Source organism: Pelophylax lessonae (genome assembly GCF_965119305.1).
Source record: "Pelophylax lessonae genome assembly, chromosome: 4".
Taxonomy (NCBI): Eukaryota; Metazoa; Chordata; class Amphibia; order Anura; family Ranidae; genus Pelophylax; species Pelophylax lessonae.
Genome location: NC_138771.1, coordinates 153,653,386 through 153,679,142, shown reverse-complemented (window position 1 = coordinate 153,679,142; position 25,757 = coordinate 153,653,386). Strand labels below are relative to the sequence as shown.

At 42.5% G+C, this 25,757-nt stretch overlaps 1 protein-coding gene across 4 annotated transcripts in view; it reads left to right on the top strand.

Moving 5' to 3' along the window:
* Positions 1-23,888, top strand: part of CCDC136 (coiled-coil domain containing 136) — a 130,998-nt gene extending 107,110 nt beyond the window's left edge. The window contains exons 8-10 of one of the 4 annotated variants that reach the window (XR_014225192.1): positions 5,738-5,846; positions 23,275-23,657; positions 23,746-23,888. Coding sequence is in view for 3 of the 4 variants with exons in the window: in XM_082255130.1 (XP_082111256.1) it covers positions 5,738-5,836 (99 nt within the window). In the remaining variant the exon portion in view is untranslated. Of the gene's footprint in view, positions 1-5,737; positions 5,847-23,274; positions 23,658-23,745 lie in introns of those variants that run through there. The other 3 variants (XM_082255130.1, XM_082255132.1, XM_082255131.1) reach the window with 3 other exon arrangements.
* Positions 23,889-25,757: the final 1,869 nt, after the last annotated feature.

The following is a 25,757-nucleotide window of genomic DNA, read 5'->3' as shown; positions in this document are numbered from 1 at the left end:
TGAAATTTACTGGCAGAACGTCCAAAATTTACGAACGGCACCAATTTTTTACTGGCACTGCAAAAATGTACATAAAATAGCCGTTTTCAGTGCTAAACCGTGCAAATATGAATAATTAAACTATAAACATGTAGATAGTGCTATTAGCAATGAGTTTAAGTTAAACAAAAGTCAGTGCCCACTTATATTATTGTATTCTATCCCCCTTACATCACTGACCCCCCCCCCCCCATCAGACTGGTCTGGCGGCGCTGTCACTGACCTCCCCTCAGTTGCACTGTGCAGGGCTCAGTCAGACAGCTCTGGTCCCCACTCCGCAGGCTGGGGCCCCACACATCTAGCTTCTCCCGTGACCCCCATCCCGGCGGCGCTCTCACTCTTGACTCCTCTCCAGACTCGACTGCAGACACGATAAAAGAAAAGAGATGGTTAGAGACTGCGGGCATTGAACAGGAGGTGGTCAGAGACTGCGGACATTGAACAGGAGGTGGTCAGAGACTGCGGACATTGAACAGGAGGTGGTCAGAGACTGCGGACATTGAACAGGAGGTGGTCAGAGACTGCGGACATTGAACAGGAGGTGGTCAGAGACTGCGGACATGGAACAGGAGGTGGTCAGAGACTGCGGACATTGAACAGGAGGTGGTCAGAGACTGCGGACATGGTACAGGAGGTGGTCAGAGACTGCGGACATGGTACAGGAGGTGGTCAGAGACTGCGGACATGATACAGGAGGTGGTCAGAGGCTGCGGACATGGTACAGGAGGTGGTCAGAGGCTGTGGACATGGTACAGTAGGTGGTCAGACACTGCGGACATGATACAGAAGGTGGTCAGAGACTGCGGACATGATACAGGAGGTGGTCAGAGGCTGCGGACATGGTACAGTAGGTGGTCAGAGACTGCGGACATGATACAGGAGGTGGTCAGAGACTGCGGACATGATACAGGAGGTGGTCAGAGACTGCGGATAATGATACAGGAGGTGGTCAGAGACTGCGGACATGATACAGGAGGTGGTCAGAGGCTGCGGACATGATACAGGAGGTGGTCAGAAGCTGCGGACATGGTACAGTAGGTGGTCAGACACTGCGGACATGATACAGGAGGTGGTCAGAGACTGCGGACATGATACAGGAGGTGGTCAGAGACTGCGGACATGGCACAGGAGGTGGTCAGAGTCTGCGGACATGGCACAGGAGGTGGTCAGAGGCTGCGGACATGATACAGGAGGTGGTCAGAGGCTGCGGATATGATACAGGAGGTGGTCAGAGACTGCGGACATGGTACAGGAGGTGGTCAGAGGCTGCGGACATGGTACAGGAGGTGGTCAGAGGCTGCGGACATGGAACAGGAGGTGGTCAGAGACTGCGGACATGGAAGTGCCCTCCTCACCCCTCACAGTAGTTTCTTCCTATGTCCCCCTTCATATTAGCACATCAGTGTCCTCCTCCTAAGTCCCTTTCACCTCTCCATAGCCATATCAGTGACATTACTGCAGAGTGAAGCTGTGACACTGCCTGTGGAGAGGTGAAGGGGGCACAGGAGCAGGACACTGATGTCCTCTGCCCCCTGACTCATCTCTCTACTCCAGTCTGCTCTGCTAGCTGAGTGTCGGAGGCTCAGAGCCCCACTCACCAGTCCTCTTCTCTTCTGTGTGCTCTACGGGTGGCTGCCTCTGCTGTCAGTCTGTTGCTCTGTCCACTCCACCATCTGTCCAGACTACAGCTGCATCTTCTAGTATCCACAGGGCCAGGCACAGTTCATCAGACTCCACCACACTGTCCCTAGCCGGCGCCTGGCAGCCGGTGTAGTTGAAAAAATCGGCAGTACACCGGCCCGGCGGGAAAACTTAAAAGACGGCGGGGCGGAGGCAGGGGCGGGCCGTGGCACTAGTCTCGTCCGACGATCACGATCATCTGACACAGCTCCGTCCATTGGGCATGTGTCAGGTGCAGAGAGTAAGGGGAGGCTGTGATTGGCCCGAGAGGCGCAGCGCATGGTGTGCGAGAGAGGGAGGGGGGAAGCTGGGGCTGACATCACACGGTCTCTGCGAGAGAAGAGAAGAGAACTCGGCTCGCTTCGGGGATCTCCGAGTCCGGAACTGCGCGTCGCGCACGCGCAGTTCTAACCTTGCCGCCGCCGCCGTAGATTTACTGGCACTTTTCTCCTGCTACGGGCATTTACGGGCAGGAGAAAAGTGCCCTGATTTTACGGGCTGTCCGTAAATCTACGGGCGGTTGGCAACACTGTAATGCTGATGATCCTAACCAGTTGCCTAATGCCCCATAGCAAATTTACTGCTACAGCGCAGTTGCGCTGTGCAGGATCATGTGTATATATACGTGATCCTGTATTCCTGAGTATGGGAGCCAATCAGCGGGTCCGGCGGACTTGATGTCCCCTGGTACCCGCTAATTATTCTGTACACAGGTAAAACGGTGGTCTGCCTAAATAAACAAGGCAGATCGCCGTTCTGTCAGTATGGAAGACATTGATCCTGTGTTCCTGCAAAGCAGGGACATGGATCTATGCCTTCCCCTAGTAAAGGCACCTCCCCCACAGTGAGAAAACACTTGTTAGGCACAGATTTAACCCTTTAATTGCCCGAGATGAAGTCGCTAAATGCCGCCATTACTAGTAAAAAAAAAAAATATGTCCCCGGATTTAATTTTAAAAATCTGGTCCCCTTTCCTTCACTGGAACTAAGGGGCCAAGCCCAACCCCTGAAAAACAACCTTACACCATAATTCCCCCTCCACCAAATGATTAGGAGCAGTGCACAAAGAAAGGTCCATAAAGACATAGATGAGTTTGGGGTTGAGGAACTTGACTGGCCTAACCTCAACCCCATAGAACACCTTTGGGATGAATTAGAGCAGAGACTGCAAGCCAGGCCTTCTCATCCAACATCAGTGCCTGACCTCACAAATGCGTTTCTTGAAGAATGATCAAACATTCCCATTTACACACTCCTAAACCTTGTGGACAGCCTTTCCAGAAGAATTGAAGCTGTAAAAGCTGCAATAGGTGGGTAAACTCAATATTGAACCCTACGGACTAAGACTGGGATACCATTAAAGTTCACGTGTGTGTAAAGGCAAGTGTCCTCATACTATTGACAATATAGTGTATAACACTTTTCTGATAGGGCACTATGCACATCTGTGCTAAGGTGTCAGTACTAAGAAATGCAGTTACTTCCTAACAGCTGACAAACAAATTCAAACCACTTCTGAACCTCTTATACGGAATTGTAAATATGCATCCAGTTCTTAGGACTGAAACATCAATCTCTATGTTAATGTATACTAGTAGTAAATGCAGATACAAAAATGCAGATGCAATTATTGCACATGAATTCATCGATACGTATTATCTATTCATTTATTTATTTTTATTGCACTCAGTACCATTAGCAAGCGCTGTAGATAGTCTTAACGCATAAGACTATTTCTGACATTCTTAATCCTACCCCTATAGCTGCTGCTCACCCTTCATTCACATTCTATAAAGCCTCGTACACACGCAACGAATTTCCGCCGAACGGTCGTCCATCTTTTGTCCAGAGTGGTGTCTGTTGGTTGGAATGTGCTCTAAACTGCACATGAATTTTCCCGCATGACAGAATTCTACTTCAGAAGTGATGTCATGTGTTGGATTGCTTTCTATGTGTTCTTTCATCTCTGAGCATGCCTAGTCTTGCTCATAAGATTTTTCCCCATCGAAATCTGTACTAATGAGACTAAAATCGGACGTGTTTTGACGGTCGACAAAAATTTTATAGCCTGCACACCAGGATTTTTTCGGCCGAAAAGTCGGAGTCGGTTCTCAGAAGCATCATACTAACAAGCCGAAAATCGGCAGATCGGTCGTCGGACGAAAATTCCCGGCCGAATTTCCACTCGTGTGTACGGGCCTTAATATTCAACTCACCTAGGCGTGGGGGATAAACAATTTTCTTAGTGTTATCTTTCTTCAATACTGTACAAAAGTTTAGTGAGCTAATAATTATTAGAATCCACCCTTTAACATTTCCTTGGTTATCCCCATTAAATAAGTATTCAATGTACAAAATTTAGTAACCTGCAGCAACCAAACAGAATTTCAGGATAATTTTCAGGATTAGTGCAAGCTGCTTACTGAATGAGCCTAAAAGAGTTGCAAGCTTTCTTTCACCACTGTAGCCACTGTCACACAATGGCTTTCTAATATGATTCTTAAAGCTGAACTCCAAGATTAAAAAAAAAAAAAAAATACCTGGAATAAACTGTAATCCCTTATTCCTCGCTTCTGCATGCCTCCACCACATTGTGCAACTGGTCCCAGAGCCTCTTCTCTTTGACATTCCGGATGGTGGTTGTGCTCTGACATCTTCACATACAATGTAGAGCAAGCAGTCTTGCATTGAGCTTGAGGATAGCAAGGGCCTGCCCACAACCCAGAGCGTCAGAGCGAAGGTGAAAGTGCTGGAGGCTTTTGGGGAATAGGGTAAGTATTCGAGCTTATACCCCTAGACATAACAGCAGTTAACCCCTGCAATATTGAGGAGCCCTGCTACAAAAGGGTTGTTACCTCATCCCTTTAAACCCGAACACATATTAATTACACAGGTTCTGAGGTTGCTTTAATGGAGATAAAGCAGTGAGTTTAATTACCACCTTAATCAGCCACAGGACCTGTGTAATTATTATGTGTTTGGTTTTAAAGGGATGAGGTGGCCACCCTACGCTACAAGTGTATTTTTACAAAAACTCTTTAGCTTTACACTTGGTATCATAGCATTAAAGTATCTCCATGTTTTATTATACACTTTGTAAAACTGACTGCACATAATGTAATCTACACTACAGCTGAGCACACTGATCTCTCCTTTATAACCAAAATATTTCTCTCTCTTTTTTTCTTCTCTTTTTTTGTTTCAATCTGTCATATGTCACCTGGTCTTTATCTCCTTCATTTCTTAAAAAATTTATAAACTCTACTTTCTTCTCTATGCCGTGCTAATCTTTTCTCTTGGAAATAAACATGCTCATCTATTTTCCCTCTCTTCTGCTGCAATATTTTCTCATCTGACAATCCATCCATGTGTTCTCTTCTGGGATTTGCTGTTCATGTACAAATGTTATTTTTTGCCCTTGCCATATGGTTTGTGGGGAACTCTCTCTTCACCCTTGTGTTTATTTCTCTACATATTCCATTGACTTAAAATACAAACTTCTGCATTCTGGCTGTTGGCGGTCTGTTCTTCATTTCATCCTTCAACAATGTCTTTCTGCTCTGGTGTCTTGCCTCAAATTGATCGGTCTCCTGGTGTTTGTATGGGATCTGTTATAACTTGTCATAATGCTTTCCATACACATCTGTTTTATTTTCTTATTCTGTTTTATATAATTGTCATTTCCCTGTTACTTTTCATTCTAAATCATACTCCTATACCCATTTCTGTGAAATGGGTATTTTTGTCTGTTGCACTATACCCTAATTCTTGTAATTGCATAAAACATCACTTTCTGTCAACCTCTATTTGCTGCTATTTTGCCATTAAATTCACATTCCTATCTCAAATGCCCATCTGACATTTTTCATATCTTTATTCTCATTCATATGATTCCTAAAATTGTGTTGACTCCACCTTCTCCAACCATTTTCCTTCTTTGTGTTCTTCACTGAAACATTCATCCTTCCCTTCTTATATTCTTTCCTACTTCTTTTGTCCCTCCTCTTTCCTCTCTCAGGCCCCCTCTGGATCTGACCCTCCTGTTCTCTCCCTTCCCCTCCTAGGACTTATTGTTATAATGGGGACACTCTGGTGCTGGTGGGCTGAGACGTCCTAGTGCACATCAGGTACTGGTTTCCTTGTGACTCCTCGTGCTCTGCATGCATTGCTTTGCACGGCTAGGAGTTTCTCTGTTGCCTCTGCTTCCATGCCCGATGCTGAATCTGTCTCCACTATCTTTGTGTGTGCCCTAACATTTCCTATCATTTCTCTGTTGTTTTTTTTTTTTTTTTTTTTTTATACTGCTTTGTTAGTTCTTTAACATTATACTTGCCAAAAAGCAAAATTGATCTAACAGGCTGAAAGGTTAATACTTCAAAAGTTGGTAAAGAATGGCCTCCTCCTGTCTTGTTGCCTGTGGTTCATTGCACATATATGTGGGTTGTTAAATAAGATGGTTCAAATATTATGGCTAGTAGGAGCCAAGATAACACTGACATTACTTAGCATTAGGTCTAACATGCCTACCTACATTCATGTTTACTAGTGTTGTAAGAAGAAAACATAAGGGGTTTGTATGCAAGAAAACGTAATATGTAGTATAATTTACTGTAGGGTGGGATAAAGTATGGCAAAATGTACAGGAGCCTTGCTTTTGGTACCCAGAAATACAGTATCTGGCATTCCCACACATTCTTTCTCACTCCTGCTTTGTTTCCTCATTAAAAGCCAAGCTACTTAGTCAGTGGGAATTTTTTTGGAATTAGTTTAAATCTCAAAGTTAGAAATGAGTGAGTATAAAACAATATTCTATAAGGATTGGATAGATCTCAGGGTGGCAAAATATTCATGAATCTTGCTCTGTTTTTCTCCTCATTATTGACAGTCATATAAGTAGGAAATATTGTAACCATGGAGTGAGCTTCGAGAGCCTGGCTCCAGAAGCTTTAAAGGTGAGTAGAGCTCAGGGGAAATCTTTAAAAATACATTTTTAAATATCAAATGAATTCTCAGATTTTCCTTCTATGCAAATGAGAAAAGGCTGTGCAAACTGGACAGTTTGCCAGTGGACCAACTGAACGATTTAACCATACCTCCCAACTTTCTGAAATGGGGAAAAATAGTAATAATATTAGCAAAAGTATGTACGCATAGGACAAACCCCCTGTCACGCCCCCCTTACAAGTAAATTGTAGAAAAAATTATTATGTAAACCAACCAGTGCTTTTTTAACACTACTATTCTTTTATATTGGCTTTTGGAATATACAAATGCAACAATTCAGAAATTTGGATGAAGGGTTTGGCAATGTAAAACACTTTTTTGATAGATAAATAGTGCATTTTATATATAACTTTATAGATCAAACCAAAATGAGGGGCAATGAGGAGGAAAGAGGGACAAAGGGGATTTGTTCCAAATGAGAGGCATTCCCCTGGGAACAGTTGGGAGGTATGATTTAACTACATGTACAAGTGGCTCTAGCAGGCAATAACTGTGCACAAAAGGCATTTGAAGGATCCAAATAAACAGCAGCAAAATAGGTATTGCATTTAACCGGTGATCCCTTATTTTTGTTTAAAGAAAATCTTTTTCAATAGTAAGAGCTTGACTTAGATTTATTACCAGAATAACAATTAAAATGACATTTGCAAGGATATAATTACTCATAGTTCAACATGGTGTTAAAAATAGTTCCCTCCAGATGGTTAGTCTGTCATTGGACATAAGAAGCACCTGATTGTATATTCTTGCTCTTACATTGTTAAAGCTGAATGTACTCCAACTGAGACTAGCTTAAAGTGTATTTCTAGCCAAACTCTTTAATTGTTTTGAATGGAGTAGGAACATTTTTACTGGGGAAATGTATCATACCTTCCTGTCCCAATGCCACAATGAGGAAATCCCCTCTTAGACAGTTGTTACTACTACAGGTGTCTTCATTAGAACGTTTTATGTCTATGCCTATTTTAGTGACAACTATAAAACTGGGTTTTTAACTTACCGTAAAATCCTTTTCTCTGAAGTTCATTGACAGACGCAGCTTCATATCTTCTTAGCCATTGGGTTATGCATCAGGAATAGGACACTAGGCAGGAAAAAGCTTTCACTACGCCTATGCGGCTGTCCCTGCAGGCATAACCCCACACACTCTGCTACAGCCCTCAAGCAGTGTTTAGAAGACAATAACCCCATTCAACTCATAATTAGAGGGGCGGGTGCTGCGTCTGTCAACGAACTTCAGAGAAAAGGATTTTACGGTAAGTCAAAAATCCAGTTTTCTCTATCGTTCATTGACAGACGCAACTTCATATCTTCTTAGCCATTGGGACATCCCAAAGCAATATTATCATGAGGGGTGGGAAAAACAACGCAAAGAAGAACATAATTCCCCAAAGGCTAAACGTAGCCAACCAGGTAACAAGGAGCTCAACCAGGAACAACTGGAGCTCACCCAGAAAAACATAGACAACAAGATCTCTTTTAAACAGTAGTTTGCAAAACCTTGCAGCCAAAAGAGGCATCCGAAGATGCTAACAGATCTACCTTGTAGAATTTTGTGAACGTGTGCACTGACGACCAAGTTGCCACCTTGCAAACTTGCATTACTGATCGGCCCTTGAGGCAGTAGATCCTTGAGACATCTGTGGCATTGGCCAGTGGATCCCTTGACCTGGCCACAAACCTCTGAACCTTCTTGTTGAGTCAAGAAGCAAACAGGTCGACATCGGGTGTCCCCCACCGGACACACAGGAGATGAAACACTTCAGGGTGCAGGGACCACTCCCCCTGATCCAACACCAGACTACTCAGGTAATCCACCTGCCAGTTCTCCACTCCTGAGATATGCAAGGCGGAAAGGGCTGGGACAAAATTTTCTGCCCATTCCAGGATCTCTGCCACCTCTTGGGCCGCCAAGACACTCTTGGTGCCCCCTTGATGATTTATGTATGCCACGGCCGTGTCATTGTCCGATTGAATCTGGACCGGGCATCCTTGCAGATGAGCTGTCCAATGACTCAGGCAAAGCTTTATCGCTCTGAGCTCCAAGATATTTATTGGCAGCTTGGACTCTTCCACCATCCAGGATCCCTGGGAGCAGAGTTTCCTCAGCACTCCTCCCCAGGCTGACAGGCTGGCGTCTGTGGTTACTACCGTCCAATACAACGGCAGAAAGGACTTGCCTTGGCAAAGTGCTGATGAGTGAAGCCACCATAGAAGAGCAGACTTGGTGTTGCGACTCAACCGAATCAAAGTATCCAAGGATTTTGGATCCTTGTTCCATTTTACGAGAATCTCCTTTTGTAAGGGTCTTGTGTGGGACCGAGCAAACGGAACCGCCTTGATACCATCAGACCCAAGGCCAGCATGCAAGTCCGCAGAGAGGACAGATTGTTTGCTAACAACAACCGGGAGAAGAAGGAACCTCGCCAAAGTGGATTCCAGAGTCAGGCCCAGATAATCCAGTCTCAGTGAAGGTATCAGGGCGGATTTTTTGAAATTGATGTTCCAACCGAACTCTTGCAGTGTTCGGACAGTAACAGTCAAGTTTCCCAACAGGGCTAAGTGAGATTCCGCCCTCAATAGGAGATCGTCCAGGTACCCCAGTACCAAAATCCCCTATTGGCGCAGTAATGCCAACACCAGAGCCAGCACCTTGGTGAAGACCCTTGGGGCGGAGGCGAGACCAAAGGGTAACGCCGTTAATTCATAATGCTCCTCTCCTATAGCGAAGTGGAGAAACTGCTGGTGTCCAGCATAGATAGGGATGTGTAGATATGCGTCCTTGATATCTATGGAGGCCAAAAAGTCTCCCTGGTGTAGGGACGCCACTACCGTGCGAATGGAATCCATTCAAAACCTCTGTACCCGCACAAAATGGTTCAAGGTTGAGGTCCAGGATTGGACACACTTTGCCTTCCTTCCTGGGCACAGTAAACAGGTTTAAATAAAACCCTTGAAAACGTTCCAATCTGCGCCTTTCTCCAGACCATTTAAAGGGATCTCTGAGAGGCGGTGTAAGATCTGCTGTCACAATCACCCTTTGTGACAGCATATCTTGCACCGCCTCTCTGAGATCCCTTAAACGGTCTGGAGATAGGTGCAAATTGGATGGGAAGAACCTGTCTGACGGTCAAGACCAGAATTAAATTTTGTACCCTGATCAGATCAGTTTGTGAACCCATTTGTCCTGAAACAAGGAAGTCCATGGTTCCAGAAAGAAGCAAAGATGTTCCCCCCACCCCAGATTGGGGTGAAGGCGCCCCTTCATGCAGATGAGGATTTGTCTGCAGATTTATCTTCGGTTTGCCTGACCACATCTCATTGGAACTCCCAGAAGACCTGAATGGCTTTCCTTTTTCTTGCGATCCAGAGGTACGAAAAAGCTGCCTATGAGCTGTAAAAGAAGGCCCCCCGTCTAGCACGTTGTGCCTTGCCCTTAGGGGATTGAGGGAAAAGAGTACTCTTCCCACTCGTAAGGCCTTTGATCAACTCATCCAGGGAGGATACAAACAACCTTTCCCCCATAAAGGGAAGGTCAGAAATAGCCTTTTTAGAAGCCTGGTCAGCAGCCTAACTTTTTAGCCACACCATGCGTCTAATTGCAATCCCAACCGCGGACACTCTGGCTACCAGTGGAGCCGCATCCAGCGACGCATCGCATATATATATAGAAATATATATATATATATATATATATATAGAAATATATATATATATATATATATATATATATATATATATATATATAGAAGGGCTTGAGCAATTTGATCCAAGAGCTCAATCAGCCCCGGGGAGAGCTGTTCGGTTTCCAAGACACCTTTTAGTGACGGTCTGCGACACCAGGGCGATCACAAAAATTGGTTTTAATATGGAGTCCGCTATCACATGTAAATGGCGGGACAGAGACTCAATCTCTCTATTAACGGGGTCTGTAAAGCCCGGAGATTCTTCCACTGGAAACACAGTAGACTTATTCAGTCTGGAAAATGGATGATCCACCTTTGGTGGCACGGCCCACTGAGTGCAGACCTTATCCGCAAAAGGATAACGGCAGTTAAAATGCTTGGGCACCACTAACATGTGCTTGATATGCCCCCACTGTTCATTGACAATATTGTCAAAAAGTTCCGGACAGGGGAACACTTTGCCCGATTTCTGGGATTTGCTGGTGCCAAAAGACACCTGCGTTCTCGACACTGTAGACTCATCCGCCATTTTTAAAGTTTCTCGCACTGAAACTATAAGTGCTTCCACCAATGCGCTTTCCTGCGCAGCGGCTGATAAGGACAGGTCCTCTTCGCCCTCAGAATGCGATGACACAGAGCCACCAGGGTGGGGTGTGTCTGTGGTGGCCACATCTGCCTCCGAATCTGAAGATGCAACAGAGGGGGGCGAAGGCAAAAGGCGCTTACGTTTTAACACTAAATCCACAAAACTGCTGTAAGAGCTGACAGGGGTTACGAACCAGAAGGTTCTGCAGTCGCACTGAGGGGGTCTGTAGGTAAAATTTTGTCCTGGGACTCTATGATCACTAAATTTAAAAAGATGTAGTGTCACTTTAAAAAAGTCGCAAAAACGCGATTGCACCGCTGCACTGGCAGTACAGCAAGTCCCAGCCTAACACAGTCTGTTAGCAGTGTCTGTGAGAAAACCCACAAGAGACCACAAAAAACGTTACCAAACCGATCAGGAGGCTTGCAGGAACAATCTGTACAGCAGAAAGAAACGATCTGACACAGGAAGTGAAAGCACCTGGGTCATGCCTAGAGTGTCTGATGCCTTGCCTATGCTGTCCAGCACCGTGGACCACAAGAAAATGGCCGCCCCATGCATTCCTATAGGGAAGATTTAGAAAATGGCTGCCCATACATTACAATGAGGGATTCCGACATTAATGCAGGGCAAGTCTACGGCAAAATGGCAGCCCCCATGGCGCGCCATGCGGTCTCCTGAACCCCAGGGGGGTCAGTGACAAAGACATCGGATGGGACCCCACAAGAAAAAACACCCTCCCCCCCACAGAACCGCCGCAGTGGCCGCAATATATCTGCCCCTCAAAGGTAGGAACCTGTAATGCGAGGGGGACAGCTGAAGCGGGGGCCTAGTTTATCCAAGAGGCCAGGGGAATCAAGGGATACCTGAGGGTCTGACTATTTCATGGAGGGGGCCCACGTTCACTCCGAGACCACCAGAGAAATGGAGGGACTCCTACTAACCATACCACGGCTCAGGTGGGCGTCACTCTGAGCAGACTACCTCCCACCCTGGATGGGGGGTGCTGCTCGCCAAGGGGTGCACTGTGACTCAGGGCGTTCCAGGTTGTTCGTGTCCCAGCAAGACGGTCCACTCGCGGGCTCATCCCTGTCCATCAGGGCTCTGTCGTGGCGAGGACTAGTGCTGGACTATAACCTGCTCATGCTTGCTGGCCAGGCTGGGAGACGTTAAGAATCTAGAATATCTAGTCCAAAACCCAGCCAGCTGTTGCTTGTAGTTCTCCAGGTACTCTACTTAAAGAATAAAGTACAAAAAAGGTTCCCAAAAAATACCAGCTAAGACCGAAGTCCCAGCAGGGAACTAGGTCCTACTCCTAAACTAGGCAGAAACAAACTGAGGGCTGTAGCAGAGTGTGTGGGGTTATGCCAGCAGGGACAGCTCCATAGGCATGGCGAAAGTTTTTCCCTGTCTAGTGTCCTATTCCTGATGGGAGGAGCATAACCCAATGGCTAAGAAGATATGAAGCTGCTTCTGTCAATGAACGATAGAGAAATGTTTAGTTTCATATAGTTTTTTTTTTTTTTTTAGCCTGGTGCGAATAAAGTTTAAAACAAACACGATTATATACGTATTTTTCCAATCCTTCATTGCCCCAGGCCTAAACATGTTTTGGCAAAAGATATACTTATAACACAGTCACACACGTACAGACATTTGATACCATTAATGTCTAACTCCAGCTAACAACTTTAAGCAGTTACAGCAAATAGTGTTTTTTCCTTTTGGGATAAAGGTTTCACAGAAATGAATAAATGCTGACTGTTATAAGCACCAGTCAGTCAGTTACTGGTAAATGGTTTGTCTCAACCTTCTAAATTCCACTTTTGCCCGGCAGCTTGGTCTGCTAAAGGAAGTTGAAAAATAACAGCCCAAATCAACGGGGAACAGCAAGATTACACAGTGGATTCAAACAAATACTTCTTTGTGAATGCTTTAATGACGGACTGCATCATATATGTCATTATTAATCTTGCCTTTAGTACCACTTTAAAACTGGTAAATAATGTTTTCCAATGCAAACAAGAAGCTGCCTGATATTTTCATGAGTGCCAACTGAACTACAGGTTATGGATAAAATATTTCCACTGAGCAACAGCAACTGTTCCATATGCTTTCCACAAAGTCCTAGGACTTGAACGGTACATTTTAAAGAACGCCCTAAGAATGTGACAATATCGTTTCCACAAGGCACCAAGGGCTGGACTATATATTTTCATCTGGCACCATGGACAATGGAGGCATTTACCTCTGGCTGGAAACTAGCAACTGGACCATGTATTTTATACTAGCATAAAGGTTGGACAACTGGGACTGTACAGATTATTTTCACTGGAAAACGGAGACTGAGCAGCTCATACAGCAAACATCACATGTACTGCCTCAGGATGACAACATTATCTCTGACATATTCAGGTTTGAAGAGATCACTGATTACAGAATCCAGTATAAATAATCATTTATCAACAGCTATGTTACTCTAATATACATTTACAGCATGGTCAATTACTTAGCAGGTAATTACTGCCATGGCTTTTTTTCAGCGGGAATGTGCGGTAACGCAGTTCTGGAACCTTCAGCGTTGAATGTATGTAATAGCAAGGGGTATGCTGGAGGATCTATTGATGCTGGCAGGAATCTACTTTTGTGTGGGGGGTCTATTGTTGCTGGGGGGTTAATTGTTGAGGGAGAGGTCTATTATTGCTGGCTGCTGGAAAAACTGTTGATGTTGTTGGGGCCAATTGTTGCAGGGGTGGATCTATTGTTGCTGGGGTGGTATTTTGTAATGGGTGGTCCATTGTTGCTAGGGGGTATTTATTACTGCTGGAGGGGGGGGTCTATTGTTGCTGGGGTGGGGTCTACTGTTGCTGGCTGCAGAGGATGTATTTTACTGCTTTTCTTGTTATCTGTAACAAATCCCATACAATTGTTTTTTCACCACAAAATTATACTTGGTTCTGTAAAAGGGCCGGTGCTGGGAGGTGGGTAGGTGGTGGAACCAAGGAGTGACTCAGAAGTGGGTAGTTCCTGCACCTATTCTGAGAAAAAAACCCCTCATTGCTGCTCTTTTCTGTACAGGATCTACACTTGATTGGCACTACAAAATTCTCTTTCATGCCCATTTTTAAACAGCATTCTGTCCTACAGGTCTCAGTACCATACAGAATTAAAGTGTTTGATGTACAAAAAATAGTAACAAGGTACCGACATCCCAGTTGAATAATCAATCTATGGTAGATAAAGGAGACTACCAAAAAGACGGATGGGGTGTCCGAGCCTTCATCCAGAAAGTGCATGAAAGACCATGAGTGAGCATAGAGAAAAAAAAAAAAAGGTTTGAAAGAGGGAAAGACAGAAACTGGATAGAAGGAAAAGGAAAGAGATGGGAGAGGAGGGAAGGGGAGGGGGAGGAGAGGGACAGGGAAAGAACAGTGAAGGAGTAAAGAAAAGGGGGAAAAAAGAAGAGGGAGGCAAAGAAAAGAAAAATCAGAACAAGAGTCCAAGAAAAAATGATGAGGGCTGGTGGGATTTTAATGGTACCGTAGAAAAAAACCATAGAAAAAATGATAAAATCAAGTATTTTATTTATACATCGTTAAAAACCAGATAGGGGAAAACATTTGTATATGTATAAAACATATCGTAGAGTACATATAATGCAGTAACACAGGTACAAACAATAGGCGATGATAGATATATAGCTCATCCGAAGTGCAGGACCTCAGAGAATTAACCCAACATGTTTCGCAACCTATTGAGGGTTGCTTCTTCAGGGGTCTGTAATATGCTATAAAGAGAAAAAGCCTTAATAGACCTATGTAAAAAAATAACAAATGGTAAATAAACAAACAAGCAAAATACAACATAATAGTTAAAACGTGCTCATGCGGCTCCTGTGTATGCAATGCACAGCCCATCACCACAAAACGTCACCCGACGGTGCATCAAGGAGAGGGAAAGCCCGGAATCCCCACAGTACGTCTTACCCACGGATGTGGAGGAGAGATAAGACAGGGATAGCTAAGTGGCGTGTGTGTTATGAACCAAAATAGGCATCCAAGGGGATACCCACAAGGTTCAAAGCGTGAGAGAAAAAACCACAAGAAATTCCCAAAAACGATGTCCAGAGGATGTGCTTACTAAAATATATAAACAGGCAATGAAATTACCTTCAATAGTACTGAATTATACACAGCTCGGTAGCGAGACAGAGTAAATTGGAGCCCAAAAATCCCTGTCTCTAAGAGGAGAGAAATGTAGGATATATTTAGACACATAGGTACTCCTGGACAAAAAACAAATAAAAGGGAACAGAAAGGAGAGGAGAAAAGGGAAGAGGGGCCAAAGGACAAAAAAAGAAAAGAAAGGGGGAAAGCAAAAGAAGCAGCAAAAGAGAAGGAAGGGACAAAAGGGGAAGCAAGGGCTGGGAAAGAGAAGGTGGAGAAAGAAAAGGAAAGGAGAGTAGATGAAAGAAAGGGAGCAGAGAAACTATAAATAGGAAGAAAGAGAAAAAGAAAAAGAAAAAAGAAAAAAAAGTAGTCTCCTTTATCTACCATAGATTGATTATAGGTCTCAGTACCAGTAAAAAAAGGGTAGACTTCCAGGACAATATGCAAAATACAATAGCTCACAGCAGCCAATCTGGGTTCAGAATAATTAGAGAAAGGCTATGAAATATGTTTTCTGATTGGTTGCTACAAGTTACTGCAATTTAAACTTTTCTTTTTTTAAAAGGCCCATATTATACTGTATGTACAGTACGGGGCAAATTGAAAAGAAGATACATTTATTTTAAATAGATATTATAAAACGTATATGCACATTTCTGATCATTATAATTTTTCAATAAAACCTTAAGCACATTCATTTTACATTGTTTGTAACCCATTTTGTATTGATGGCAGCATATTACTAAGTTTCAGTTGTATTGTTCACAATTATGTGTGCACTAATTTGTGTCTAGATGGTCTTTTAATGGCTGGTTTATATAATAATTGATAATGATGATGATGATGATATACTAATAGTACAGCTTGAACAGCTGCCTATGGTGATAAGTGATTGGTGAAGCTCTAAGTCTTTATTTTTTTTCATGTTAATCATGTTTATTTGGAATTATTTTTAAAGTCACTTTAAATGACAAATTGTTTATAGGTGGTTGTCATAAAAGTTAAATATTAGTGTATTTAAAATGCCTAGATTACCGAAAAAAAATCTATTATTTCTTACCTGCACGTTTAACAGTGTCAGAGAGCAGAATCATTCACTTTTTGCATGCTTTCTCTATTACATTACTACTCCCTGCATTCTCCCTTCCAGCTACCTATATCATAAGACTGTCTCTGATCTGTGATCATCTGCATGAGCAACTTGCTGCAGAAAATGTTTCTTATTTTCAGTGGTATAACTGTGAGTGGAATGGAAATTATGAATTTTTGCTAGTCATTTTGGCAACAAGAAAAAAAAAATTAAACAGAGCCTAGTTGGCTAAGGTCCCTTGTAAAGTGCACTTTATCTAAATAAGTTAGTTACCAGGCTGTAATGTTGATCATCTGGTTTTAATGCTGTTTAATTTTTTTTCCCAAGTTATGCCTTTGGAATTAATGTAATAATAATTGTATTGAGATTGTTATTTATGTTATATGTTCTGTTTCATGCATACGTGTGTCTGGAGTTCTAAACAGAATATATCATTTACTACTATTCTGAAAGTGGTAAGGCCCATTACCAGTCAAACCAGAGTTAGGTCTCTTGCACATGATACTCCAGTTTGAGCATCCTCTTTTTTAGACTTTTTTTTGTATGTATTTGTGCATATTTCCATACATTTTTGCGAATGCAAATACGCCTAAACTTATTCTCCCATTCTTTTTTTGGAACAATATGTAAATGACTATTTGTGCGCATTCCCGTCGATTTGCACGCATTTACGCACATAAGGCATAAATTACTGACCAAAAAAGCTCACTTTTCTATTTTTATTTATTTATTTATTTATTTATTTTTAATGCACAGCGCTTGTTTACACGCCTGTGTGCATAGGCACATTACCATTAATGGGCTGTATTTTATCTCAGTTAAAAAAAAAAAAAGCTGTACTGAGCTTTTTCAAGCTGCAGTGTGCAAGAGGCCTTAGAGTGGGGAAGGGTTACAACCTGTGTTTGATTTTGATTTTTTTGATTTTTTTTTTTGAGTTTCACAGTAGAGGGTAAGGGGGCATTTGCCAATCTTTCGTGTAAAAAATTGGTGCTCATGTAAAAGGGACTTAGTTTCTTACAATGCCTTGCACCCTATTTTTTTTTTAACCAAGAGCCTTGGCACCAAACTATGAGCAGCAAATAAATAATTTTTCCTCCAGGAGTAAAGGCCCGTACACACGTACCGATCGTCGGCATACAAACGTCGGTGGACGAAGGATCTGCCGATTGTACGCGTGTTAGTATGGTGCCTCCGACAGATGTCTGCGCACAATCCGCGGACAAAAGTCTTTCGTGCAAACATGAAAATTTTTGTATGCCGACACCAGAACGGACGATTGTTCGCCTGTCAGTACACAATTCGGCCGACAGACCGCAGATTTGCAAGACTGGGCATGCTCAGAAAATTAAAAACACAGGGAAAGTTAACCATTACATGACATCACTTCTGCAGTCAGCTGAAGTCTGCAGACAAAATTCTTGTGCTGTCTTTGTGCTGTCTTTGCACTTTTCAACAGACACCGACATCCCGGGGAGAAAAGAGGAACATTTGTATGCCGACCATCGGTACGTGTGTACGGGGCTTAAGTCAGTCACTTCAATTGAAAAGCAGTGCTGTGAACAGTGGAGCTACCTAGGCTTCTGACTGGCTGTTTTTGGCTGTCAATTAGAAGGCTGGGGTGATGGTGGCTTCAACGTTTAAAGGTCAGCATGTAGTAACTGACTTTACTGTGCACTACCAGAAAAAAGGAAGATTTAGTTTTTTGCAGTTCATGACACAAGACAATGGATCTAAGGCTACACAATGAACTAAATTAAGATGTGGTTACGGAAAAAAAAAGAAAAAAGACGTGGCAACTGAAAAGGTAAGGAATAAATCTCTCCAGTGAGAGCACAGACAGCAATAATGCATTTTAGGTAGAGTGGTGAAGGGCTAGGATTTCTCTCAGGTCTATATTTCTGTGTCTTCATTAGGGAGTTTTCCCCTCACTTCCTGACCCTGTAAAGGGGAAATGAGTAGAGTTCATATATGTAAGGACACAGGTTCTTAACCTTCTCCACAATATATAGACTTAAAAACACATGTTTTTGCTGGAGATGGGCTTTATCATTTTTGAATCAATTTAAAGAGACATAATAAGATCATTAAAAAAATGATTTAATAGATGTTTTTTTCATTAGCTGCTATTCTTTTTAAACATGACCTTGATGTTTATGAATGCTTAGACCTATCTGTATGGGTGACAAAGTTTGGTGGGTGTCCATATAAAATTACTGCTTACATCAAAGATTTGTTATTTGAAAACAGTAAATGCTTAACCCCTTCCGTACCGCGTCATGTCAAATGACGTCGGCACAAATCCTTTCTCGATCCGGGCGGACGTCATATGACGGCGCCCGGATCTCCCCGCTACTGCGCGCCCCCGGGGGCGCGCAGCGCGGCGATCGGGGGTGAGGCTCGTCCCTCGGACTGAGCCCAACCCCGATCAAGGTAAACAGCCAATGAAATTGGCTGTTTACCACGTGATCGGCTGTGTCAATCACAGCCGATCACATGAGCGGCTCCAGCGCGAGCCGCTCGTTACTTCCTTAATGCGCGCCCCCGGGGGCGCGCAGCGCGGCGATCGGGGACGAGGCTCGTCCCTCGGACAGAGTCGATCCCCGATCTAGGTAAAGAGCCAATGAAATTGGCTCTTTACCACGTGACCGGCTGTGTCCAATCACAGCCGGTCACAAATGTCATCAGAGAACACAGTAACTAGCTGTCACCGTGTTCTCCTCTCACACACTGATCCTGTGTGAGGAGGAGATTGTGGTAACAGCTAGTTACCAAGTACAGTGCACCCCAAACACACTGATTGCCCCCCCCCCCCCCAATAAAGAGCACCTGTCACTAGCCCATCAAAGTACCCGAGTACCTGTCACCAGCCCATCAGGTACTCTGATGACAGGTACTCGGGTACTCTGATGGGCTGATGACAGGTACTCGGGTACTCTGATGACAGGTACTCGGGTACTCTGATGACAGGTACTCTGATGGGCTGGTGACAGGTACTCGGGTACTCTGATGACGGGTACTCGGGTACTCTGATGACAGGTACTCGGGTACTCTGATGACAGGTACTCGGGTACTCTGATGACAGGTACTCGGGTACTCTGATGACGGGTACTCGGGTACTCTGATGACAGGTACTCGGGTACTCTGATGACGGGTACTCGGGTACTCTGATGACGGGTACTCGGGTACTCTGATGACAGGTACTCGGGTACGCTGATGACGGGTACTCGGATACTCTGATGACGGGTACTCGGGTACTCTGATGACAGGTACTCGGGTACTCTGATGACAGGTACTCGGGTACTCTGACGACAGGTACTCTGGTACTTTGAGTACCCGTCATCGGAGTACCCGAGTACCTGTCACCTACCCATCAGGGTACCCAAGTACCTGTCACCTACCCAACAGAGTACCCGAGTACCTTCCACCTGCTCATCAGAGTACCTGACACCTGAAGTACCCGAGTACTTGCCACCTGCTCATCATTACCCATCACTACTCATCAGTACTCATCAGTACCCATCAGTACCTATCACCTATTAGTATCAGTACTGATCATCCGTACCCATCATCAGTACAGTATCAGTATCACCTATCAGTACTACTCATCAGTACCTATCACCTGCCTGTCACCTGCCCATAAGAGTACCCGAGTACCTGTCACCTGCCTATCGGAGTACCCGAGTACCTGCCACCAGCTCATCAGTACCAGAGTACCTGTCACCTGCCCAACAAAGTACCCGAGTACCTGTCGCCCTTCATACAGCCACCATGTCTAAGTCCAAAAAGGTTTATATACGTCCTCAGTTTAAACCTAAATACCGGTGTTATGGCAGCAGATAGCTGCCATAACCCTGGTATTTTTTTAAACGGTGGACGGTTGGCTTTCCGATAAGGGTGGTCCCAGCGGCGGATTCGCCGCGGGATCACCCTTCCGGGGTGGCGGAAGAGGTGCCCCCCCCCCTCCTGCTGCATTCTGGTCCTTTTCCCCGTTTACCGGACCCGCCGGCAGCGGGGAAAACGATCCGGTCCCAGATCCTCACAGACAGGATGTCGAGTGAGGGCAAGCTTGCCCTCACTTGACTCTATGGTCTTGGAGGACCGGAGCTACGGCAAATGTCATTGCCTAGCAACCAGTTTAAAGGTCCCTTTTTTTTTTTTCATTTTATTTAATTTTTTTTTAATTTTTTTTTTTTTTTTTTTCTATCTTTTAGTGTACTTGTGAGATCTGAGGACTTTTTGACCCCAGATCTCACAAAAAAGAGGTCCTGTCGTGCCTTTTTCTATTACAAGTAATGTTTACATTTCTTGTAATAGAAATAAAAATGATCAATTTTTATTTTTTTTTTAAAAACAGTGTAAAAATAAAAAATAATAAATAAAATAAATAGTAAAAAAAAAAAAAAATTAAAGCGCCCTGTCCCCGCGAGCTCGCGCGCAGAAGCGAACGCATACGGAAACCCCGCCCACATATGTAAACAGTGTTCAAACTACACATGTGAGGTATCGTCGCGATCGTTAGAGCAAGAGCAATAATTTGAGCCCTAGACCTCCTCTGTAACTCTAAGATAGCAACCTGTAGAAATTTTTAAAATGTCGCCTATGGGGATTTTTAAGTACCAAAGTTTGTCACCATTCTGTTAGCGTGCGCAATTTTGAAGCATGACATGTTGGGTATCTATTTACTCGGCGTAACATTATCTTTCACATTATGGAAAACAATTGGGCTAACTTTACTGTTTTCTTATTTTTTAATTAAAAAAAGTGATTTTTTTCCCAAAAAATTGCGTTTGGAAGACCGCTGCGCAAATACGGTGTGATAAAAAATATTGCAATAATCTCCATTTTATTCTCTAGGGTCTCTGCTAAAAAAAAATATATAATGTTTTGGGGTTCTAAGTAGTTTTCTAGCAAAAACAACTGATTTTAGCTTGTAAACACCAAATGTCAAAAATAGGCCTAGGCAAGTGGCTAGGATGCATGATGATGCTCCTTGGATGTTTAGGCCCCTCTATATGGCTAGGCTGTGAAAAAGTCTCACACATGTGGTATTGCCATACTCAGGAGGAGTGGCAGAATGTATTTTGGGGTGTCATTTTTGCTATGTACATGCTATGTGTTAGGAATATTCTATAAATTTACAACTTTGTGTAAAAAAAAAAAGTTTTTATTTTTTTCCCACATTTTCCAAAAACTTGTGGAAAAAAATGACATGTTCAAAGGACCCATAATGCCTCATAGAATATACGTTGGAGTGTTTGCTTTCCAAAATGGGGTCATTTTGTGGACTTTTCCATTGTATTGATGCTCTAGGGCCTTGAAAAGTGTGATAGGTAGTAAGAAAGTTTTATGTGTATTTATGCTCCTAAAACGCCTTATGGTGCTACTTGGACGTGGAGTCTCTTTTTGTGGCCAGGCTGTGTAAAAGTCTTACACATGTGGTATCACCATACTCAGAAGGAGTAGCAGAATGAATTTTGGGGTGTCATTTTTGCTGTGTACATGCTATGTGTTAGAAATAGCTTATAAATTGACAACGTTTTGGGGAAAAAAAAGAAAAAAAAATGTTTTCTTCATTTTCCCAAGAATTGTGGGAAAAAATTATAACTTCAAAAAACTCACCATGCCTCTTACTAAATACCTTGGACTGTCTACTTTACAAAAAAGGGTCATTTGGGGGGTATTTGTACTGTCCTGACATTTCAGGGCCTCAAGAAAGGAGATAGGCCATCAGTACATCTGGTGTGATCAATTTTCAGTAATTGGTACCATAGCTTCTAGACTCAATAACTTTCACACAGACTAAATAATATACACTAATTTGGGTTAATTTTACCAGAGATATGTAGCAGTATAAATTTTGGCCCAAATGTATGAAGAAAAATTAATTTTTTGCAAAATTTTATAATAGAAACTAAAAAAAAGTGTTTTTTTTGCAAAATTTTTGCTCTTTTTTTGCTTATATCACGGAAAAAAAAAACCCCAGTTGTGATCAAATACCACCAAAAGAAAGCTCTATTTGTGTGAAAAAAATGATAAAAATTTTGTTTGGTTACAGTGTAGCATGACTGAGCAATTGTCATTCAAAGTGTGAGAGTGCTGAAAGCTGAAAATTGGTCTGGGCAGGAAGGGGGTCTAACTGCTCTGTATGGAAGCGGTTAAAATATTTTTGAAGGTCGTTCAATAATATTTAAGCATTTACTGTTTAAAATTTAGAAGGCGATTTTAAATTTTGAATAGGTGCTGAAGGGTTACAACCCCCATCAGTTTTTTAATAAAATGGTTGTCTGCATTTGTGTTAGAGAGATTCACTCTAACTGTCCTAATTACCAATGTCACCTAAAAAATGAGTTGTCACTAGAACAGGAATAGAGGGGAAAATCTTTTATTAGGGACACTTGTTTCAGTGACAAATGTGTAAGAGGGCATTCTCCTCACCGTGGAGAGATTTCCTCTCAATTCCTGTGTATGCAGGTGAAGGTAAATCTCCCCAGTGCCAAACACATGGCAAAAAAATTGAGAGGGGTTCTATTCCCTACTCTACCCAAGATGAAAAAGAAAGAAGTGTTAGTTTTAGATATACTGTAGAGTACTTTAAAAAAAAAGTCAAGGACAATGAAAGTGTTGCATTGGTCTTACTCTAAATACAGTGATTGTTACTGAGCCTGCTTTTCCTCCAGAATAATGGGAAATCTGGATATTGGGCAAAAGGCAGCAAAAAAGACAGTCTGGGTTAAATGCGTTAACAAGTGTGCACAGCAAAGCTTTGTAAATGCAAAAAATCTCCCAATGGATGTGTAGCCGCAAATGATCAGCAAATCAGCCATTAGCCATTTTAGAAATATGCTGTACACATAAAGTTCATTGGTAAATAAAGTGGTGGAGAGAAGCATAAGTGTCAAAAGTGGAGTTAGTTAGAATGATTGAATTAGGAGATGTCCACCCCCATTTAATAAATGTAATAAATGCTCGCCCCATGGCATGGCTTTGTTTTCCTTACATCCCTTTCTTTCTCTTTCCCAGGCTGCTCTGTGGAATCCCCTCTTCCTCCTGGCAGTGGCTGCAGCTGTTGTATTACTATGTCCAAGTCTAAGGAGAGGCCCTGACTGAGTCTGGACAGCAACAATACAGCACAGCAACATTTCTACATAGACCAACATAGCGCACTTCATCTCTTGTCATCCTTTGTCACACGTTTAACATGCTGTCAAAGCAACAAGTCACTGCACTTTGTGACTACAGCACTCTAACATTCAGTATAAACCTAAATACAACATGGCAATCTCAGCCTACACAACGCAGCACAATGGGTGAAAATCACCCAGCACTGAAAACAGTGATTTTTTTTTTTTTATTTTGTCCATGTTCTCTGAATATTATAACACTAATTCATTCATAGAAAATCTGTTACAGTGAACAGTATCTTTGGGAGCCATCACATAACATACTCGTTTAATAACTAGCTTAAACAGATTGTATACCAATTCCGTAGAGCTAATGCATTTGTATTTGTAGCAATCTAGTGGATGCCTGCATCATTTCAGAAGTATCATTGTTTAGTTCATTACTATTATATTCCATCTATTTAAAAGGTAGTAACTGGTATGTGTTATACACCCCTGCTATATCCCTATCTGTCTAGAACAGTGTCTACAACAAGAACTGCTAATTCATAGTGCTGAAAGGTACAAATGTATGGGTTTCTATGAGCAGAGCACTCATTTCCTTGAGACACTTTCATACATGAGGGCCAATGTCACCATGTTCTGTGGCAGGCTGCATGTTTCCCAGGGCTCTCGGTCCTAGACATCCAATGCTCCAATCATTTTTCTTTTAGTATCTTATCTTACTGTTCTTGGAATGTTTTAATTTATTTACCGGCTTAGTTATATAGTTCATGTTATAATACACTCATGTATTGAGTGCTAGAGGTGCTAGGCTAGTATTTGTTTTAGTCTTTTATATGGTCATATACTGTGATAGTTTGATATATTAACTTTTTATTTATAGGGGTACCAACTGAATTAACATTAATGTTTGGGCAATATGGGTGCTAAGCTTTACTTTTCTTTCATTGTATATCTAATTCTTCAGATTATCAGCTAATTTTATAGTAAGATATAATACTTTTCTTTCCTTTTTAAAGATTAAGATGATCGGTGCAGTGTAACAAAGGTGGGAACAACAAAATGTTATAATGAAGGTATACTGAACAGCCACGTAAATATCTAGTGAATATTTAAAATGAACAGACACACCAAGAGCAGTTTTTATAAAAAGCATAAAACAAAACTTTACTGGACATCAAAATACAATAAAACTTCCTTACACATAAAAGTTACCATAAACATTAACAAGACTCAAGCATTTACTCTTATTCCCAATATCCCAAAGAAAGGTCAAATAACTCTGGCAACAGCTTGCACTCGATATCTGGAACAGGACAGTGAGGAGGTTTTTTTGCTACATGCTTTTTCCTTCCACAGTTCCAATAAACTAACCTCTCTTTCCCCCATGCTAGAGACTCTATTTTTTATATATATATATATATATATATATATATATATATCCACAACTGATACAATCCACCTGTTGATCCCATACATACAGTAGGTAATAATTACAATTCATGCATTTCTACTTCTTGTATGGGGCCTAGCTTTCCTCCATGCTTTTTTCCCTATATATATCACGCACATCACACAATTCATAGTTACAAAAATATGTCTACAACATGCACAAGCTAATTATCTTCAAATAAGCATGTACAATGTGTATGCAATAAATATCCTAAACAGTTAATCAAAGATGGAATCAAGATAAAATCTTCATAGTTCTTTGCTCAGAGTCTAAACTGCTTATCAAGTCTAAAGCAGACATGTTTTTCCCTTTGTGTTCCAAAAACAACTCTCCTATGTCTGAAAACTTGCTTGTTTCAAAAGTCCTAAACACCACCCCCACATACAGCTCCTAAACCAATCGGACTGTTTTATTTGCATATCAATGGGGGAGAACCTAGCTTCTTGACACTGAATCTAACTAACAAATACATTTGCTTTAAAATCATCAAATATCCATAGCAACACATTCCACCTCTTGATTTTTATAGAATTATCATAGCTCCTAAAGCCTTTCTCCAGGAAAGGGTGAAATAAACCCCCGTATTGTAAATGGGAGGAAAAAGTTCCCTTTTGACTCCCGTATGTTCTGGGCAATCATATAAAATCCCTGGAAGCTGCAACATTACTTTGAGCAAGGTTAGCAATGTCCTTGGCAGTCTGTGGAAAGAAAATCCCAAATGAAGAAAGTCCCTTGTCCTTCTCCTGGTCATAAGGAAATGCTCAGATGAAAGTCCACTCCATTTCAGCCACAATAAGGAAATCATCTGCATCTTCCTCAGGCTCTTACCTGATCTTCTGGTCTGCCTCATCCCATCTGGCTTGGTCATCTGCTCTGCCTGCTCCACCTCTTGATGCTCAGTACCTTAAAAGAGTAAGAGACAAAGC